The following is a 19921-nucleotide window of genomic DNA, read 5'->3' as shown; positions in this document are numbered from 1 at the left end:
TGCCCCAAGATTTATGATTACTTTATTTTTTTGGGTTGTACCCTTAAAATCAACCCAGGTACTTAAAGTAACTGTTTTTCGTCAGAATTTGGGCATTTTTGCTCCACGAATGTCGATATACATTGGGATAGTGTTGTTTCAACTTAGATAAGTGTAGAATATTGACTTTGAAAAATCTGGTTACCAAGCCCTAAAAACTGCACTGGATGCCTTTTTGAGGAAATTCTTCATTTTTTAATGCATTGATTGTGATGGACATGCTATGATCTGGATGTTTGGAGTTCAAGCAGATATCTTTCACGCAGGATTAAGTGGTATAGGCCTGGCATAGCAGTCAATTTTACAACTACAGCAGCATTACTGAAATCTTGAGGCATTGTGTTACAGATTTTTTTTAAAGGCAAACATCACTATGCATAGATTGTGTAATATTCCCACTTACGTCACAATGGACTGACATCTCGCGAGACTCTTGTTGAGCGAGATGTCAGGCCATGTGACCAACCCCTCATACTTCATCAGTTTTGTGAAGCCAGCCCCAGCGAAGGTAGCGTGTAGTTTAGCTCCGGTCGATCCGGCCATTTTTCTGTGATTCCGGCGGTGGCAGCATTATTCTGTAGAATTCCCGCATTGGTTACCCGGTTTAGAAGGTACTGTTGTGGTAATGTCTCGAGGAAACAGGTTTGTTGGGTAGTATTTCGGAGCGCAGGCTAGATAAAGATTTGTCGACGTGGCAGCGCACGTGCATGCCTCGGCAGATAAGTACGTGTGCTATCCCTCTTCCTCTGGGTAACGTGTTTTTCTATTTCACAGTTGCAGACTCCCGGAGGAACACTGTGGCGACCCCGAACGCGAGTACAACACAGACCACGAGTGGAAACCAGCCCGCGAACGCAAGCCTGCCAGCGGCCGGGTACAGCCCGGTCAACGAGAGGGATTTCCCGCCTCGGGCGGAGCGTCTTGCCGCCCCGGGCGGAACGGGAGTGTGACCCGGCGGTAGCGCTGTTGCATCCCCTGCCACCGGACAGAGCGAGCAGGCATCCCGAAGATACTGACAGTTCTCTCGGGATCCAGTTCCGTGGTGTCGGCACTGGCCATCCCGCAGGGAGTCCCGGCACGGAACGCAGAGACGCTGTGGGTAGGAGTTTTGCCTCCGTCATTTTATGACCTTATGTTTGCGTGTGCCCGCCCAGGAATCACGTGTGTGTACCCCGGGGCGTTTCACACTTCTTTACAGTCTCGTATTTTTCCCCTTTTCGTTTGTTTTAAGCGTTGATGGCTCATTTCCTCGGAGGGAAAAGTTTGTGGAATTTTGGTCAATTTTTCCGTTTGGCCCTGCGTTTGCTAGATTGTCGGATAATCAACGGATGGGCCTACTTCGGGGAAAGACTGTGGGACAATTTTTTCTAAGTTTCCTTTTGGTGTTGGCGGAGCTTCTCTGAGATTGTTGGACAGTCTCGAAGCGAGAAACTGTAGGACAGTTTCATGTATCAGAGGTGGTAGGGACTGTCGGACAGTCTCAGAATTTGGGGCGTAAAACTGTTGGACAGTTTTATGGCATATTGCTTCTCCTGGTTTAGAGGTTGTTGGACAATCTCGAAGCGAGAAACTGTAGGACAGTTTCGTGTATCAGAAGTGATAGAGACTGTCGGACAGTCTCAGAATTTGGTGCGTAAAACTGTTAGACGGTTTTATGGCATATCGTTTTGCCGGTGCATAGAGGTTGTTGGACAATCTCGAAGCGAGAAACTGAAGGTCAGTGTCAGGTATCAGTAGTGGTAGAGGCTGTCGGACAGTCTCAAAGTTTATTGCGTAAAACTGTTGGACAGTTTTATGGCTTATCGCGTTCCCGGGGGATAGAGGTTGTTGGACAATCTCGAGTTAGATGGGAACTGAATAGTTTCGCTCTCCCTCTCCGTGGAGGTTTCCGACAACCTCAAGGGGGGTTGGAGATGGAGGGCAGATTTCGGTAGTCTTTGGTCACTTGCCAACTACCGACAGCAGGAGGAGAGGCAGTAGAGCAGTTTTCGGTCGTCTTTCCTAGCGACAATCGACAGCTGGAGGAGAGACGGTAAGACAGCTTTCGGTCATCTTTCATAGCGACAACCGACAGTAGAGGGGGCAATAGGACAGTTTTCGGTCGTCTTCCATAAAGGCTATCAATAGCAGAAGGGGAGACGGTGGGACAGTTTTCGGTCGTCTTCCTTTAGCCATTGACCTTTTGGTTTGGCCTTGCAATGGGCCATTTTTCTTTGTTTTGTACGTCGTATGGAGATGCGTACATGTATCGTAAACGCATAGGAAGGCGCTTTGAGTAGTACAATTTTTCGGTTGTATGTATTTGAGATAGCTACCCAGTTTTGGCATTTTATGGCTGGCTAAGCCTTAACTCGTGGACCGTGCGTGCTTTCCCCAGGGTTTGCCGCCACCATATAGCTTCGGCTGGTGGCCCGGGAAGCGAGCGAGGGCCCCTCCAGACCTAAATTTACTTAAGGTAGCCGACATATATTTGAGTAAACGGAAGGGTTACCGTTTTAGATTAGAGAAACCGAAGGAGATGTACCCGTACCCGAGAGTTTGGGGTACACTTGAGGATGAGATAAGATTGAAGTGCTTTAGAAACAGGTGTGTATCCAGTATCACGTATACCGTCATCATCCCAGTTTGGAAAGCAGGCGCAAGTAGCCCTTAATCCACTGAGGCTCTGGGAAGAGAGGGTGTCGGCTATCCAGTGGGTAAATGGGTCTGGAACGGGCCCCGCTCCTTTACGGACCACGGCCAGTAGTACAAGAACTGCTGGCAAGCTTGTTGCGAGCGAGGGCTCAGTGACTACAGTTCAGGGACTCAGTAATTGTGCCCCAGGCGGGCAAGTTCCACAGACATTAAATCGAGATTGAATAAAAGGAAAAGACTACCCTCTCATGGTGTGTATTCGTGTCTTGGCCTACTGAGTGTCTTTGCCTTACGTGACACTTAGAGTAAGGAATGGGAGAGGAGAGGGTAAGGAATGGGAAGGATAAGGATTGGGGGATAATGAGGAAGAGGTTTGAGAGTGAGCCTATGACAGGGGTTAAGGCACCTGATCACTGTAGCGTAGCCGAGGTCTTTTCCACCCAATCCTTAATCGATCACCTTGGCGAGAGTGGAAATATATAATTATTCCCACTTACGTCACAATGGACTGACATCTCGCGAGACTCTTGTTGAGCGAGATGTCAGGCCATGTGACCAACCCCTCATACTTCATCAGTTTTGTGAAGCGGGACGACAGAGAGAAGGTAGCGGGGTTAGCGTACAACCCGTCTCGTGAGTAGCCTGGTAACTGGAGCGACGTGAACTCGGCGCGGCGAGTACCGGGCGTCAGGGTAGATGATGTAGACACACTGATGGTTTACTTTAAGGGTAGGCGGGAAATTCAATTTCTTGACCGGCAGCGTCATGGGAGGCCCACGCCTGGCAGCTGGACATCGATGCCGCACGCACTGGCGGGTCAACGTCGGGAGGTACGAGTATGAGCCGCCAGGTCGAGGTAATAAGTAATAGAGCAAGGAACAGCTAGAGATAGGTCGCGTGTGTTAACGTTTAATCAAGGCCAGTATTAAAGGCCGGGGTAGCGAATCACCCCCAAGTCGACCCTAATGTTCAGTACCCAGACTGTCTTTAGGGAAGAGGACGCAAGAAAGGAGAAGGCTGGACGGAAATGAGCGGGGACGCAAAGAAATCCCCAAACCCCCCGCCCACCCCACACTCACTGTGAGAGTCGCATGTATGACAGGGAGCAGACACTCGACACTAGCTCGCCGAGGTCTTTTCCACCCAATCCTTAATCGATCACCTTGGCGAGAGTGGAAATATATAATATATGAAAGTCATTTGCATAAACATTTATGCTCTACATATTTATGGATTTGATATCCCTGAACTCTAGCTAACAATGTTTTCAATATGGGGATAAAGGGCACAAAGGCCTGGCATATCACTGCAAGCACAAGTCTAACACAGCCTAACACAATGCAATATGTCTCATCTGCACAATGTCATGTACTGTTACAGTAGTCATACACGTACATATAAATGTACATGTACATGTACTGTCTTGTCTTTGCAACTTGAACGTGTACTTACTGAACAGTGCAACAGTAGTGGTAATGGCCAGGTCTATGTACAAGTACTGGATATCTCCAAGGTTGGAATCGATCTGTAAAAAACGAAATTACAATGTAATATACATAAATTGTTAAATTAACATTCTCCACTTCAGAATTTCAGTTTTCCCAATGGACAAGGTGTTAGCTAAAAATAGAATTTTTACATTATAATGGAAACACACATAATTTTACTCCCAAGCTATCTGCACATACTGTTCATTTAAATGGAACAGTACTAGTATTTGCAGCTACATGTAGCTTGAGAGTACAGTATTTGCAGATAGCTTGAGAGTGAATACATGTCAATTGTATGTGTGTTTCCGTCATAATGTAAAAACTCTATTTTTATCTAACACATTTCCTGTAAAAAGGAGAAGGAGACATCCTTCCACGGAAGGGTATTAAAAGAGTTTGGGATTTTCATGTTCGCAGCTGTTTCTCGCGTTGGGGTGAACAGATTTTTTTGGGACTGTAGATGATGCACGTTCTTCTGCTTTTATTGTATATGTGTTTTTGGGCGTGAAAATTAAGACTTTTGGCTGCACTCGGACACCCCTTTGACCCTGAAAATGGTCGCGCGGGTTGACCTCTGGTGTGTTTAAGGTATTATCGGTTTGGTCCACTTTTTTTAGGCTTCGCACAGAGGGGTGTCCGGTGTCAATAAATTCTTCGTTTAAACAAACAACATATAAGAATATACAATAAAAAGCCCGGAGGTATAAAATCTCAGATTTTACTTGTTTAATTTTAGAAATACATGAACAAATTTTCAATTTTGGTAGGTAAGACCTTGACCTATCAAAGAAATTAGATTTTTGACCCGCTGACAGCTTCCTTGGTTCTGCATCAGAACTTCCAGTTTTTATTTTCATTGTATGAAATTATATTGTACATGTATATGTATATCTCGTGGGAAATTACAATAGCCATCTCTCTGCAAAACAGATTTCTGACCTTACAAGCAACAGGGGGAAATGGAGGGAACTTGCAGTCGTCTGCACTGCAGCTCAGACTGATGATGATATCTTGTGTTCTGGGCATGCTACATGTAGCTGTCATAATTTTTAAGTAGTACATGTAGATAGATCTCACCCATGTATGTACATTTGTACAATGTAGGCTTTAGAAGGCCATAAGTTGAGAAAGGGTTGACAGCTCTATTTGCATAATTAATGATGAAATTCTATTTACTGCATTCGATGTTTAACTTTAGACTTGTAAACAAGTGACGTGTAACTAAGAAAGAGACGAATATTGATGGATAATTTTATAAATTATGTTATTATATGATTGTATAATACCAGGATAGTGATTAATGACTTCTATATTAAGTTGCAGCATAATTTGTAAGTATTGGTGAATATCATTGGACAAAAATTATGCAAATCAGGGCCTTATATGCATATTACATCAGGAAATTGTACAACAGCCTTCCTTGTTAAGATAAGGCCACACCAATTTAATTTGTTGGTTCTCGGATTCGCCTCTTCATTTTTTTCTGATTTGACAAAAAAAAAAAAAAAGATTCTGGTTCTGAATCAACTAAAAAATGCTCATATTTTGCCCCCAACAGTTGTTGAAAGTCCTTTTCTTCCTAAGCCGTTGCAGTGTTTCCATCTATCAATGCAGTGGTTTGATTAAAAGTTCAAAATTCATTGTTTAAATATTAACACAACCTTTTGTGTTGACTTCATGGCTCCTATCATAGCATTTGGGGCTATAATAGGATGCCTAAACCTGTTTTTATTTTTATTTTTTTTTCGCCCTGTCGCTTCATGTTTTTTCTGACAAAATCCGAGAACCAACAAATTAAATTGGTGTGGCCTAAGGCTTTCAAACTTTGAACAACATATTTGTGCACTCAGAGAACATCATCAATGAATATAAGTTATTAATATGCATAACCGATATTTTGCATCTAGAGAAACATTTATAATATACATAATAATGTATCATCAGTGCACACCCAACTGAGGCTAATAAAACTGCCAACTTTGCAATTCATCTAGGCGGTCAAAATGTGACCTTGGCGAAAAAAATCACAGATCATCATAAAAATATGCCTGAAAGATGACCATGTCAGACAGAATTTTATTTCTTTCCAACTATTTCTAAAAATGGATCGAAAGCCTTGATAAGACCTTAACATCATTTGGCAATGGCATGAGTTCATGGAACTTGTTTATTTTGGGTCTCAATTTCATTCTGCACTACTCCATCTCTAGCAACCATCTCTTCCATGCAGGAAATAATTCTAAAGCAAAAAGAACTGTATGGAAAATGAAGGACGTCCCTCTTTAAAGAACAACAGAGTTTCAGTTTCTTAATTTTTTTAAATTTTAGGACATTCCGATCAATGATGCCAAAAATTGGGTATTTAAACATGATAATAATACACAACTGTAACATTAATTGTTATGCAATATCAGCCTATGCAATATCAGTTAAAAGTGGGTTAGGAAAAACATCACACTAGGCATCTAGGGAATCAGTCTTTACTCAGTTTGCTCAACCTCAAGATGTCAGACAAAACATTGTGAACTGAGCCACAACTCAGACCAAAGAACCTGCTACAACCTGGACAGTCTCACATCTGTCATTCACTATCATGCCATGGATGCTCCCAACTGGATTGTCTGTGGTGCTGATTTGGGGCATCCTCACCTCTGTTCATCTTTCGTGCTCTCCTTATTGCGCTTGAGGTTGGCTACCCACTTCTTTACAGTTGAATAAGACAGGGAGTCATTACCAAATGTATTGACCATGTCGTCATTGGCTTCCTTGGGAGACATCCCCTTTTATCTACATGTACATGTATATACATGTACTTGATCACAGCACGAGCTGCTGTTGTGGCCATTTTGTGATTTTGCCCTCACCTGCCCCATTTTCATGGGGCGTCAGTGTGGGCAGTGACGTAAGACGTCATAGTGTACAGCTATACCCCAGAATGGGACTTTCACCTATTTCTTCAAGGTGAGGCTGAATTTAGCAAAAGTAAGCAACAAAATTTCTGTTCAGCTTTTAGTATTGCAGCTCTAAATCTGTCATAAGCCAGATGACAAATTGGTGTCAGCATGTATTTACACAACAGGCATGATGTTAATACTTACTGAGTAAAGTGTGATGACAGAGACAAACTGCACCATACTGTACAGGGCCATGTACTTAAAACTACCAAAGGATGTCACCAAGGCTGCTCTCCCTTCCCTGCCAAAAACAAAGGGACACTTCTTTAACATAAAAATTGCAGATTGCAAACAAACAAACAAACATAAACACTCACTCACTCACACACACACACACAATCATATACCTGTGTACACTTACACAGTAAGTCATACACTCATGTACACACACATTGTACACTCAAACCTGCATACATGCAAAAATATACACTGACACACACAAATACAAACACTCACACTGGAAATCAGTGCTTTTTTTATACAAAACAACCTTTCAAAGTTTACAGTAGCCTGGCTTACTGCTTGTGAAACAAGAGTTTGGAGTCAGTATCAGGTATACATGTAGTTGTTGGCCATGCATGACGTCTAATTTTTGCATTAGGCCATGTTGATTTGATTATATGGATGACATCCTCCGGGAACCCCAAAATTGATGCGCGCGTGCGAAAATTAAAAAAAAGTTTTGACAAAAAAAAAATTTGTTTTCATTATGAAATCTACGTGGTCATGAGGGTTGAACAAATGGGACAGAATATGGTTTGGCGAATAATCTAGTCTTCAAGTTCATTTCTTTACAATTTCGTCTTTTTTCGTTTGATTTTTGGCATTCTACGACATTGGTATGGTTTTTTTGTAACTTTAACGGTATATTTTTGCTCATTTTTGCAACTGTTTTGTACGATTTACAGTATGGTTGAAAACTTTTTTTTTTGGTAAACGGCCGAAAATTCATGTGCACACGGATGTCATCCCTATAATTATATAATCAAATCAACATGGCCTTATCTGCCCTTGAAATCTTAGACTGAGGTGATTTACAAAAATGTACCTGATGACTGTAGGAACACATTGAATGTTGGGTATTTTGGATGTAAAAGGAGAGGCAACAGAGGCTTCAGCCTCAGACAGTGATATTCCAGCATGAGCTGTCTTCAGTGCCTGCAAACAACGAATTCATAATTATTATCATTACACAATGTAATCTTGTGACTTATCCATTAAGTAATATGCTATCCTTTCCAAGAGTATGTAATGACAAGATTAATCATCAAGAACTTACATTTTAGGATCCTGCACCACAGCGAAATCCCCAAAAAAAACATCTAATTTGAAATCCCAAAAGATATCTTGAGGTCAGTGCTGGAGGTCAGAATGNGTGGTCATGAGGGTTGAACAAAAGGGACAGAATATGGTTTGGCGAATAATCTAGTCTTCAAGTTCATTTCTTTACAATTTCGTCTTTTTTGTTTGATTTTGGCATTCTACGACATTGGTATGGTTTTTTTGTAACTTTAACGGTATATTTTTGCTCATTTTGCAACTGTTTTGTACGATTTACAGTATGGTTGAAAACTTTTTTTTTTTTGGAAACGGCCGAAAATTCATGTGCGCATGGATGTCATCCATATAATTATATAATCAAATCAACATGGCCTTATCTGCCCTTGAAATCTTAGACTGAGGTGATTTACAAAAATGTACCTGATGACTGTAGGAACACATTGAATGTTGGGTATTTTGGATGTAAAAGGAGAGGCAACAGAGGCTTCAGCCTCAGACAGTGATATTCCAGCATGAGCTGTCTTCAGTGCCTGCAAACAACGAATTCATAATTATTATCATTACACAATGTAATCTTGTGACTTATCCATTAAGTAATATGCTATCCTTTCCAAGAGTATGTAATGACAAGATTAATCATCAAGAACTTACATTTTAGGATCCTGCACCACAGCGAAATCCCAAAAAAACATCTAATTTGAAATCCCAAAAGATATCTTGAGGTCAGTGCTGGAGGTCAGAATGTTTGTGACATCAATGTTAACTCCCATCACATGGAACTACAATTTACCCATCAAACTCCTGTCAGCTTGTTTAATACAAAATTCTGTTGTTTACAGCACATCAAGACAATGGAGTTTGAGATTCCAGACATTCATGAACAGCAAACAAATAGTTTTGTGTACTCACCCCACAATCATTGGCACCATCCCCACACATAGCAACACAGTACCTGTGGAACAATGTACTCTGACAGTTAGTACAAAATGTATACTGTGTCTAGGACAGAGCCCATCTCTCTTCTTCCACCACCTTTTACCTCCCAACCAAAGTCAGGTACCCATTTTACACCTTGGTGGAGTGAGGAAGTTGTGATGATGATGATGACTGATGACTGGTTTATTCTCATAAACAAATAAATACTATTAGACATACAGGTTTAAAAGTTGGTGGCAGCCTAAATGGCTGAATTGTAGACTCTTTTACAATTTAAAAACTTGAGAATATTATCAATAGAGAGTTCAATACACTACATATACATAGAAAATACAATATTAAAAGTACGAAAAGCCTGTTCGGCCAGTACAACAACCAGTATGTTACAGAATGCGTATCGTTCAGCAACTTTGTCACATAGTATATAGGGCTCTTAGTGAATCGGACAGTTCTGTGTCTGAGAGTTTGTAGCAGTTTACTCGACCTGGTAGTCCTGCCCGATATGGCCTCACGGCAAGGTGGCAACCAGTTTCTGTAGGTCGGCGATTTCAGTAACGACTCAGCGAACTTTCTGCACAGTTCATGCCGTCGTTGGGAAAGTGTGGATAGAGAGAGTTCAGACAGCGCCGAGCTGTAGCTGCTGTAGTCCTGTCTAAGAATAATTCTGCATGCTCTTCGCTGCACTCTCTCTATTGACTGGCATTCAGCAACTGTACGTCCCGGATGCCACACTTGACACGCGTATTCCAACACTGGGCGTATAAATCCGATATAGACAAGTTGTGTGAGGTGCCTTTCCTAAGGACACAATGTCTTGCCAGGAATGCCAGGAATCAAACACATGATGTCTAGATCTCATATATATGTACATGTACATGATGTACACTTGGCTATTTGACACCACGACAAAAATAAAATGCCCCTCAAAACTGCAGGCTCATCTGTTGCTATGGTAATGAGTAACATCTGGGAAATGTATTTTCTTGAAATTTTTGCTCCAACATGTACTAGTCTTTGATTTTTATAGAAAATATTCTCATTTATGAGTTTTACATTGTGGCCAATGTAAAAGTATGTACCTTACATGAGTGGGTTACTAATCAACCTAGAGGAAATGTATTGATGCTGAACACATCTACTCTTCATCATGTACAAAAAAAATCTAAACACACAATCCCTTCTTATGGCACATGTGTGAAAGGTTGAATAAAAGTTCTAAACTGGAACAAGCAGGTTTGATTTTAAACCTCCTTGACTGGAACTATGCAGCTCCAGATGTCTTACTGTAACTGTGGGGTGATTGTGTGTGCGAGATGTCGGTTAGCTGGAGGAGTAAATCCACTCTCCTAAATGTACATGTATATACATGTAACAGCTACATAATTATGTACTTAATACTGCAGGAGTCTTCCCTTACCCCAAATCCTGTTGACTCTCTACCAGCTGTGCCTTCTGGTTAGGAGGCATTCTGGCAAACACTGTTCCTCTGACACACATCTGAGCAGAATAAAAACCTACATTTCAGTACATACAATAATAGTTTAATACAACATGGTGTTACTGTATCACCCAAAGTACCAGCCTAACACACATCTCTACACTAAACTTTGTAACAACATCAATTTCAATGTCCGAATCAGGTACTAGTATTTGGATTTTCAAAAGCCATGCAGGCGGCACACGTGAAACATTTTGATTTATTCTATGGAACTTTTGGAAGTCTGTGTAATACCCATTACAAAACCTGTATTGAATGTTATCATGGCCCAGGGAAGACATACATGTAGGAATTTTCCACCTGACATCACTTCTGACACCATACAACTAGCAAACAGCTCACACATGCAGAAATGCTACAGTAGTCACACCTCATTCCAGCCTGTATTACATGTACATTGTGTGTTTATGTTTCATTACTCGCGTATATAAAATACTTGGTTAGTAGAATATTCCTCAATCAGTGACTCTTTTTGACAGGTAGAAACACGTACCTCCAAATTTTCGATGTCCACTGTACATCTTGCTCACGGAGTGACCTAGTCTCGCGAGAACACAAGACTATATAGGTCGAGACTTGTGTGGATCTTCTGACCTCCCCCGCCTCCTTGCGGAGCAGGGGCAGGTAGGACTTGGGCAGCTCCCAACCTTCATTGCGATTCATTCCGGCACGTTCCAACTGGATGTGGACCGCTTCCTTAATCTTTCTATGTGCCTTCCGGGATTCCTGGTCTATGATCTTAACAATGTCCAAGATAGGGCCGTGAGCAAGATGTACAGTGGACATGTAATAGGGTGCTCTAACCTTGTAGGATATATTTTATTATTGATAGTAAGAGTGACAGTGTATTTCCTGGGACATCCTGAGACATTCCTGGTACGGTCACTTTCTCCTGCCCTATACTGGGAAGGAGTGGGCGACCTTTGAATGACACTTCCTAATGACTATCTTCCCAGGGGGTCTAGGCCGGCACACGTCCTGACCGCCTGGCCCTAGCCTTATTTGGGCATGTCCAGGGACTGGTCAGTAACATCTTAAGAAAGGGAAAGGATGTGACTCAGGATGATTGTGATACAAAGAATGTAACTTTTTCCAAGAAACCTGTGCGTAGGTGGTGAAGAATATAAAAGCCCCTGCACTCATGTAGTTAAGTTAGTTCCCGTTTGAGAGAGAAGAGAATACAGACCACTTTCTACGTAGCTGTCGGCTCCTGTGTCTTTCTTTCGGGTCGTACAACTCCAACATCGGCGGCTTATCTTACGAACTTTGTAAGGGCACCCATCGAGGCTTAGCTACCATCGTCGTCCTTGACCTTGGCACCCTTACAGACATCGAAAATTTGGAGGTACGTGTTTCAACCTGTCAAAAAGAGTCACTGATTGAGGAATATTCTACTAACTGATAATTCTACGTGACTGATGAACCTCTTCAACTAAAATACTTGCGTATCATAATAAAACAAACCATCACATACCTTTGGAATGAGATCTGGAAAGTGATTTCTGATGACAGCAAAGGACTTTCCACTCACTGCAAAGTGGTATGTTCCCTCAGGTTCGTTTATTGTTATGGCCTGGTAGCTCTAGGTATTGGGAGGAAATATAAATAATGTACATTATATAATTTATATGTACATGTATCTGGGATGACAAATGGTGGCAGACAACACGAAGTATTCAACACATCAACATTATACAGTAATGAACATTGCTATTTACAGAGTATAATAAGTTTGTTTTAATTTGCAGGTTAAAAATCATCTGGCAAAGGTAATAAGCTAATAATTTATTTGATAGTTTGAGACCTACATGTACATGTAGTCACCAACCAAATTTCCTGACAATCCGTACATAAATTTATCATGCATACATACATATGCAGTAATACATTTAATAAAACACTGTCAAAAACACAACATAAAGGTTTACAATACACATGTATCGATAGACATACAAAAATGTACAATCTAAATTGTCAGGGCCACAGTTACATACATGTAATCAATGAGAAAATGCCACATTTGCCTTTAAGACAAGAACTGCAAACTCTGGACAACGTATGGTATTGGGGAGAGAAGATCATCATCTAATATGGTTTATGCAAATGTTTATGCAAAAGAACTTATTTGCATAATCAATGAGAAATCCTTATGTCAGTCATAAAGGTTAACATCATTTGATGAAGGTATGAGGTTGTGAAACTATTTCAGTAATGATAACCTACATTGTACAATGTACACTGTGCATGTATGTACTGTAGAACTTACCATGTCATATTCCACCAAAGGTTCACTCACATCTGCACCACTGTCCCAGTGCCCTGGATCTTCTATCCTTTCAACTTTGTCATCAGGAGGAGGAGCTTCTCCCTGCAGGACACTGTTTTCTGCAGGATGTTCCGAGTACGTCCATGTAATGTGCGCAGGTTGGCCTTCCTCTGGAGGGTTGGCATTCACTAAGATAACCGTGTCCTTGGACAGCACCATCCCACAGTTCCTGGCAACACTGACAGCAGTCAGCATGTTGTCACCTGGTCATGACAAAGCCACAGTTTATATACATGTACAACAGTATGTTCCACAGTACTGTAAGGCAAGGTTTGGCAGCACATCATGCCACTGTGTCCAAAGTGTTTACAGTCACAATACGTCTATCAATGTAACAAGTTGGACACTGTACGCATCATTGTAATACATGACTCTATCTATCTGTATCACTGGCATAGCTGCCCCACGGCATAACAAAGCAGCTTCGCAGACACATGCACGCACGGTGACAGCTGGCTATATTACACAGAACAAGCCCAGAGGACCTCACAGTCTGTGTCTAGATCTGATCTGGGAGTAAAAACTAAATCATCCCTGACGTTGGCCTGAAATATGTGTTAACGCGATAACTCAAGAAGCCTAAGATGGATTGTCTTTATATTTGGTAATATTGTGCAATTGTGAAGAACATTGGCAGATAGTGGTTAAGCAAATGAAGGCCTAATTTCCATAATTAATACAAACAAGCTATAATTCCATAGTAACTACAGAGAATCTCATACTTGTGAGTTTTTAAGTTGAATGAAGACAGACATCACTAAAAATAACATATTAAAATCAGGACCTCATTTGCATAATTTAGGCAGAAATTCTAGATTAGCCATTTTTCATAAGACAAGACTGTCACTAGGTGAATAACATGATCAACTGATATAATTCATGCAAATGGGGATCTTGATGATGGGTGTGGTTACCTTACCTGTTACCATGACAGTTCTGATGTTGTAAATGATGGGTATGGTTACCTTACCTGTTACCATGACAGTTCTGATGTTGTAAATGATGGGTGTGGTTACCTTACCTGTTACCATGACAGTTCTGATGTTGTAAATGATGGGTGTGGTTACCTTACCTGTTACCATGACAGTTCTGATGTTGGCCTCCCTGAGTTGGTGAATGATGGGTGTGGTTTCAGGTTTGAGAGCATTTTGCATAACCATCAGGCCCAGAAATGTTAGATCAGTCTCTATTTGGTCCCTGTAATAGTACCAATAATACAGTGAAGAGAATGCAAGGCATTCATATTTAATTTAGTGTACAAGGTTAACAATCAATGTACTTGGTAGCTTGAAAATTCATCTGTGTTAGAATTCATTCTGGAATACTGGTATGTATGAACTTTTTTAGTCTTAACCAAGGAATGAGGAATTCAACACTTCTGTCACATTATGCAAATCGAACACAACTTTGTGAGCAATGAATCATAAGATTATCGGTAGTAACATTACATGTAGCAGAAAGTTTGCGGTGCCAGCCATCTCTGAGGGATGTTCTCTGTTCAAACTGTTCTGCTACTTATAATCGACTGCTCAACAAGTCATGATAGTGTTCTGTCTGTATGTACATGTGATGTCATTGATTGAGAAATTTTGTATTGAAAGTAATACTTCAAACCTGTTACAGAAGTTAATGTAGGAACTGTTATTCGTTTGTAACAGAATCTGATATTGTTGACAGGTACAGGTACATTGTATACAATGTTTGTTGTTATGGAAAGTCAACACTATTTTCAAAAATGGTTTTCGATGGAGTCCCACCTTTGAAGTTTCTGTAAATGATGAAACTTGATACTTGTGTCGAGTATCTTCCAGGCAAAGGCAATGACTCTAAACCCCTGGAGAGTGTATCTCATTAGAGTGTTGTGGAATTCTCCTGGTACTGAGACAGAAAATTTAAAGGTCACACAAAGCAGCATTATCAACAATATAGCCTCAACATCGTCAATTTATCAAAATTAAAGTTCTTTTAGAAGGTGGCAAGGTGATTTTGTGATTTGAGTGTACCTAGCTAGCTTTGGTTAGGGACATCTTCATGGATAGGATGTGAAGTGAAGGTCCCATGAAGGAGAGCCAAACTGTGACCTCATTAAAGATTACATCACACTTATTGAAAAGACTAGGCCACCCAGTCCTTCCCGGTGTGAGAGGTTCAAACCTCTGAGTCTGGTCTCAGACTTCACAACTTACATGTAAAGAGGTGATAGTCACCTGTTGGGTCAATCCTTCTATAAATGTGGTAAATCACCAAATCTTCATAAATAAATTTTAAACTGAACCTCTTAATGATGTGTTGGGAATACAGTAATATGAATATCAAAGTTGTTAGCACACTAGATAAAAGGACCTCACCAGTTTGTTTCATACAAAGAGAGGCCACCATTTCTGGTGCTCCCTTCATGTAAACATCCATGTGGCGATTCCCAAGTGTTCGGGTGATGACACTCATCCGCTGAAGACTGGACGAGAAAGGGAACTGGCGTAGAATTCCAATCTCGTATGGAGTCTGCTAGCATAAACATCAGTGTAAGATATCAGCATTTACTGCAGCTGCAGTTTTCAACATTTACAGTATCATGTATTACATGGCAGACTGAAGTTTGGGCAGCAAAACTCCTAATTACATGTATGTAATATTGTTAGGCCACAACAATTTATTTTGATCTTGGTTCTTGGATTTGCCTTCTTCATTTTTTTTCTGATTTGGAAAAAAAATGTACCACTGAGGTTCTGAATCAAACCCCAAATGCTCACATTCTGGCACCTGATATACACAGCTTAAGAAAGTCCTTGGCTTCATACCTGTTACAGATTTTACCATTTATCTTGGGCCTATGAAAGGAGGCATACATTCATACAGACATACGTACATACATGTACATACATACAGACATACATACATACATGTACATACAGACATACATACATACATACATACATACATACATACATAGTATGATCAAGGTCATTCAAGGACATTATATTATGGTATGATGCACAGTAAATATGTACAATTTAATGTACATGTAGATCATGTCTTGGCATTTACAAACAAACATGTAACGTTACCTACATTGTACATGTATATAAGTAAATATGTTGGAAAACACTTCCTTTTGGACCCCTGACAGAAATTATTCTCTTGTATGACTTGTATGGACAATAGTACATGTAACGTTACGTACATGTAATAGGTAATGAATTTGTTGTCAGATGCGGCTCACATCCAGTAAATTGTGAAACTTTTGCAGTGGTATTATCTTTGCAGTTTTCACAGTGACCTTTCCACTGCAAATTCATGCCGATGAAAATTGTACATGTATGTACTACAGAATAGTTTCAACCACAAATCAAAATTCTCCTATCACAAAATTGTACCAATTCTCTACAATACATGGTCTTGAGGAATAATTTCAAATCTCTTAAGCAGTGTTAACAAACCTGATTGCTACCTCCCATTATAAAGGTGTCAGCTGTAACTGGCTTCACAACAGTTGGTGCCAAGATGTCAAACCTGGTGTTCTCTAGGCCAGGCTCTTCCAGAAGCTAGCAGAAGAACAAAAAGTTCAATAAAAGTTCATCTGTGACAGCAAATGACACTATAAAGTTTTAAACACTATAACCGTGCACAAAGGTAAAGTGCTTAATATTGACAAGCTTTTGGTCAGTCCCCTGACACTTATCAAGTTAAAATACATAATTTATGTACAATCATGTAGCTATAGTCTACGTCATGTAACTAATAGGCTAAAGGTCATTTTACCTTGATGGGGGACTTGCTTTTGTGTTTGGATATTAGATATAAATCTTCATAAAATAGGAAGGCTGACATTTGCTCGGGAGCCATAGTGCTTTTTTCCTAATGAAAGCCCGAATAAAATGAGGAAGGAGAAAAAAAATCAGGAAAAACAATATATTTCAGCCATATGATATGGTATAACTGAAATATTAAAATTCAAACGTCTACCACAACACAGGTATGGTTGGAAAAAATTTACATGATTTGTGATATTAATTACACCACAGTTGTACATATTATATTACATTATTCTGTTGTACCTTTCTTTCACATCACTGTGTTATGGAGTCCAGTCTAGCCGCTGGCTGCCCACCCGAGACAGGGAAGCCGGCAACAAAATAATCAAAGCCCGGATATGTATGTACAATGTATGTATATACATGTTAGGTTGCACCAGTCAAATACTTACCCAGTCAGTTGCTTCAAACATTTTCAAGTCCAATGGGTCTCCTGTCATCTTCCCTTCAATCAGTGTGAGGGAGTGGCAGGAAGCCATGGCAGCCAGCAGTGGGCCACGTGGAAGATCAGCAGCGTTCTTCACCACAGACATGCCCACTGGTACCACACCCCACAAGTCCAGCCCATCTTCTGTAAGTGTTCCTGTCTTCAATATACATTCAGAAGGGAAATGTCATTCAAGACTACATTATTGTATGACATTGTGCATTTGTTTCAAGCCGATAGACAGCCAAAAAGTTTGGGTCTTCTCATTCTGTGTCTTCTTTATCAATGGTGGTACAAGAGAAATTACAAGAATTCTTCTTACGAAAGAATTTTGATCAATTTAATCAGTTTCTGTCGTAACATGTTTTACATTTAAAAATGTAAATCATGTTAATCAGATTCTGTCGTAAGAAGAGATCTCATATATCCATGAAATATTTAGAGCTTTCATAATGTTTTTTTTTATTTGTTCCACTGATTATGGAAGTATAAGGTTGAAATCATCTACATTTGCTTGCAAGAAAACGTCGGCCTTTCTAGTTCATTTTAAGTTACATTTCTCATTAAATTCACTCAATTTCTTCCAAGTTTCTTCCTGAGAGACTTCAGACTTAGTGAATCTTGTGGCCAAATTCACATTTAGAATCATGCATCTTAACCTTACCTTATCAAAGCACACCAGCTTTGTTTTCCCTGAGACGTTGATTCTGGGTGGATTGATACAAAAAATTCCCTGTTTCTTCAGCCGCCGTTGTGCATACACAGATCCAACTGTCATAGCAGCAGGCAGGGCAGGAGGCACAATTACTGTGATCATGTCCAGCGCACGAACAATAATGTCTTTTACTGATGCCTTGAATGAGATCATCACATAAACACTGAGGAGCAAAACAGAACAATTTTCAGTATTGAATGCCATCCTTGCCACATCACCAACAAATTACAAATACATTTGTAATTTGTTACTGTTACTAATGTGACAATGTAACTATGTGACTTATATATATATCTATAATACAACTTTCTACATGTATATATATAAGACATTGTGTGTTCTTAGAAGATAAGTTGTTGCTGTTTCTAATAATGTGAAGCTTAAACAGAATCATTATCGATATATGACGACTTACCCCTTACATGTAGATGAACATTTCACAAACCTGTATGAGAAGCCAATAACTGCCAGTCCTGCCAGCACTGCTAAAAACCGCATGGCATCCTGATAGAATTTGAACCCCATTGGTTTTGGAAACAGGATAGACCGTACCAGTTCTCCCTTGGCAGTGGCAAATCCTGCATTTTTTAACAAAACAAGATCATGAATAAAAGACTGGAGACAAAAAAACTTGACAGATGAGAGTTTTTTTATTAAAGTGGAATCCCCCATAGACACTCGCTGTTCTCATATGGGACTGGTCCTATAAATTCTGATGTGCATCATTGCATTGTTCTATAAAGTAAACTCATAGTCCTTTATGAAAGGAGTCTGTGACCTTACAAATGAGATGACACCAATAATACTGAAATTAAACACTTCCTGAAACTAGTCAACTGAGCACACATGGACACAACACCACCTGGTAATGGCCTTGAGGAAAGCAATAATGTACACATGTCGTCTCACCTGTCTGGATAACCACAGCCTTAACTTTCTCCCCTCCATAGTACCTGGTCTGGATGACCTGGGTACCACAGAACAGGGTGTGGCGCTTGTGTTCCTCGGAAATGTACATGGGTGGATGCTGACTCTCACTCGGGGGGGGATTGGGGAGGGGGGTTTTGGTCACGGGAACACTTTCCCCTGCAAGGGCAACAAGCATAGATCCCATTTAAGAGCAGGACACACCAGAGAATTGTCAGACTGTATCAGTTCTGGCCTTTGCCTTCAAACTTATGAAGTACTATGATCATATATTATGCAAGAAGAAAAGAAAGAAACATTCATCACATCTCATGGGCAACAAGAAAAGCTTTTAAAAGAAGCTGGCCGGGGCATGCTTGGAAGAACTACATGAAAGTTGCATATTGTGTTCCGGTAAAGTTGTTTCAAGAATAAAAATAAATTGCTGTTTGAATTGTGCATGCTTCAAGTTGGATCTCCATTGAAAATGATGTCACCTTGGTGACATTCTCCTGATAAAATAGATTCACACATTGTTCACAATATACGTGTTCTTAGCTTGACTTTATGTGCAAAATGCACAGTGCTCAATAGCACAATTGGTCTGGTGTGTGCAAAATGCACAGTGCTCAATGGCACGATTGGTCTGGTTTGTGCAAAATGTACAGTGCTCAATGGCACGATTGGTCTGGTGTGTGCAAAATGCACAGTGCTCAGTGGCACGGTTGGTCTGGTGTGTGCAATATGCACATGAACAATTAGTTCTGAGTGTTAAAAGCAAAACAGCGACAGTTAAAAAGAAAATTAAAAAAGCTCCTCTCCGGGGATCGAACTCGCTATGTGCAAACCTCGCCACGTGCACCGCAAAAAGAAAATTTAAAAATAGAAAATTAAAAAAAATTA

General features: G+C 40.5%; 1 protein-coding gene across 2 annotated transcripts in view; it reads right to left on the bottom strand.

Annotated features, from left to right (window-relative positions):
- LOC109469523 (probable cation-transporting ATPase 13A3) overlaps window positions 1–19921 on the bottom strand; it is a 50329-nt gene that overhangs the window by 7858 nt on the left and 22550 nt on the right. Inside the window, exons 13-27 of one of the 2 annotated variants that reach the window (XM_019768046.1) lie at window positions 19022–19198; window positions 18558–18690; window positions 18062–18275; window positions 17363–17557; window positions 16596–16700; window positions 15507–15663; window positions 14916–15036; window positions 14231–14355; window positions 13099–13361; window positions 12307–12414; window positions 10752–10831; window positions 9308–9350; window positions 8819–8928; window positions 7262–7358; window positions 4126–4198 (exon numbers count right to left, since the gene is read on the bottom strand). In XM_019768046.1, coding sequence (XP_019623605.1) covers window positions 4126–4198; window positions 7262–7358; window positions 8819–8928; window positions 9308–9350; window positions 10752–10831; window positions 12307–12414; window positions 13099–13361; window positions 14231–14355; window positions 14916–15036; window positions 15507–15663; window positions 16596–16700; window positions 17363–17557; window positions 18062–18275; window positions 18558–18690; window positions 19022–19198 — 2001 coding nt within the window. The remainder of the gene's footprint in view (window positions 1–4125; window positions 4199–7261; window positions 7359–8818; window positions 8929–9307; window positions 9351–10751; window positions 10832–12306; window positions 12415–13098; window positions 13362–14230; window positions 14356–14915; window positions 15037–15506; window positions 15664–16595; window positions 16701–17362; window positions 17558–18061; window positions 18276–18557; window positions 18691–19021; window positions 19199–19921) is intronic. The other variant, XM_019768047.1, reaches the window with a different exon arrangement.

Source organism: Branchiostoma belcheri, unplaced genomic scaffold, assembly GCF_001625305.1.
Source record: "Branchiostoma belcheri isolate BF01 breed outbred unplaced genomic scaffold, Haploidv18h27 scaffold206, whole genome shotgun sequence".
Classification (NCBI taxonomy): domain Eukaryota; kingdom Metazoa; phylum Chordata; class Leptocardii; order Amphioxiformes; family Branchiostomatidae; genus Branchiostoma; species Branchiostoma belcheri.
Note: the sequence above shows the minus strand (reverse complement) of the source record. Positions and strands in the feature narration are given on the sequence as shown.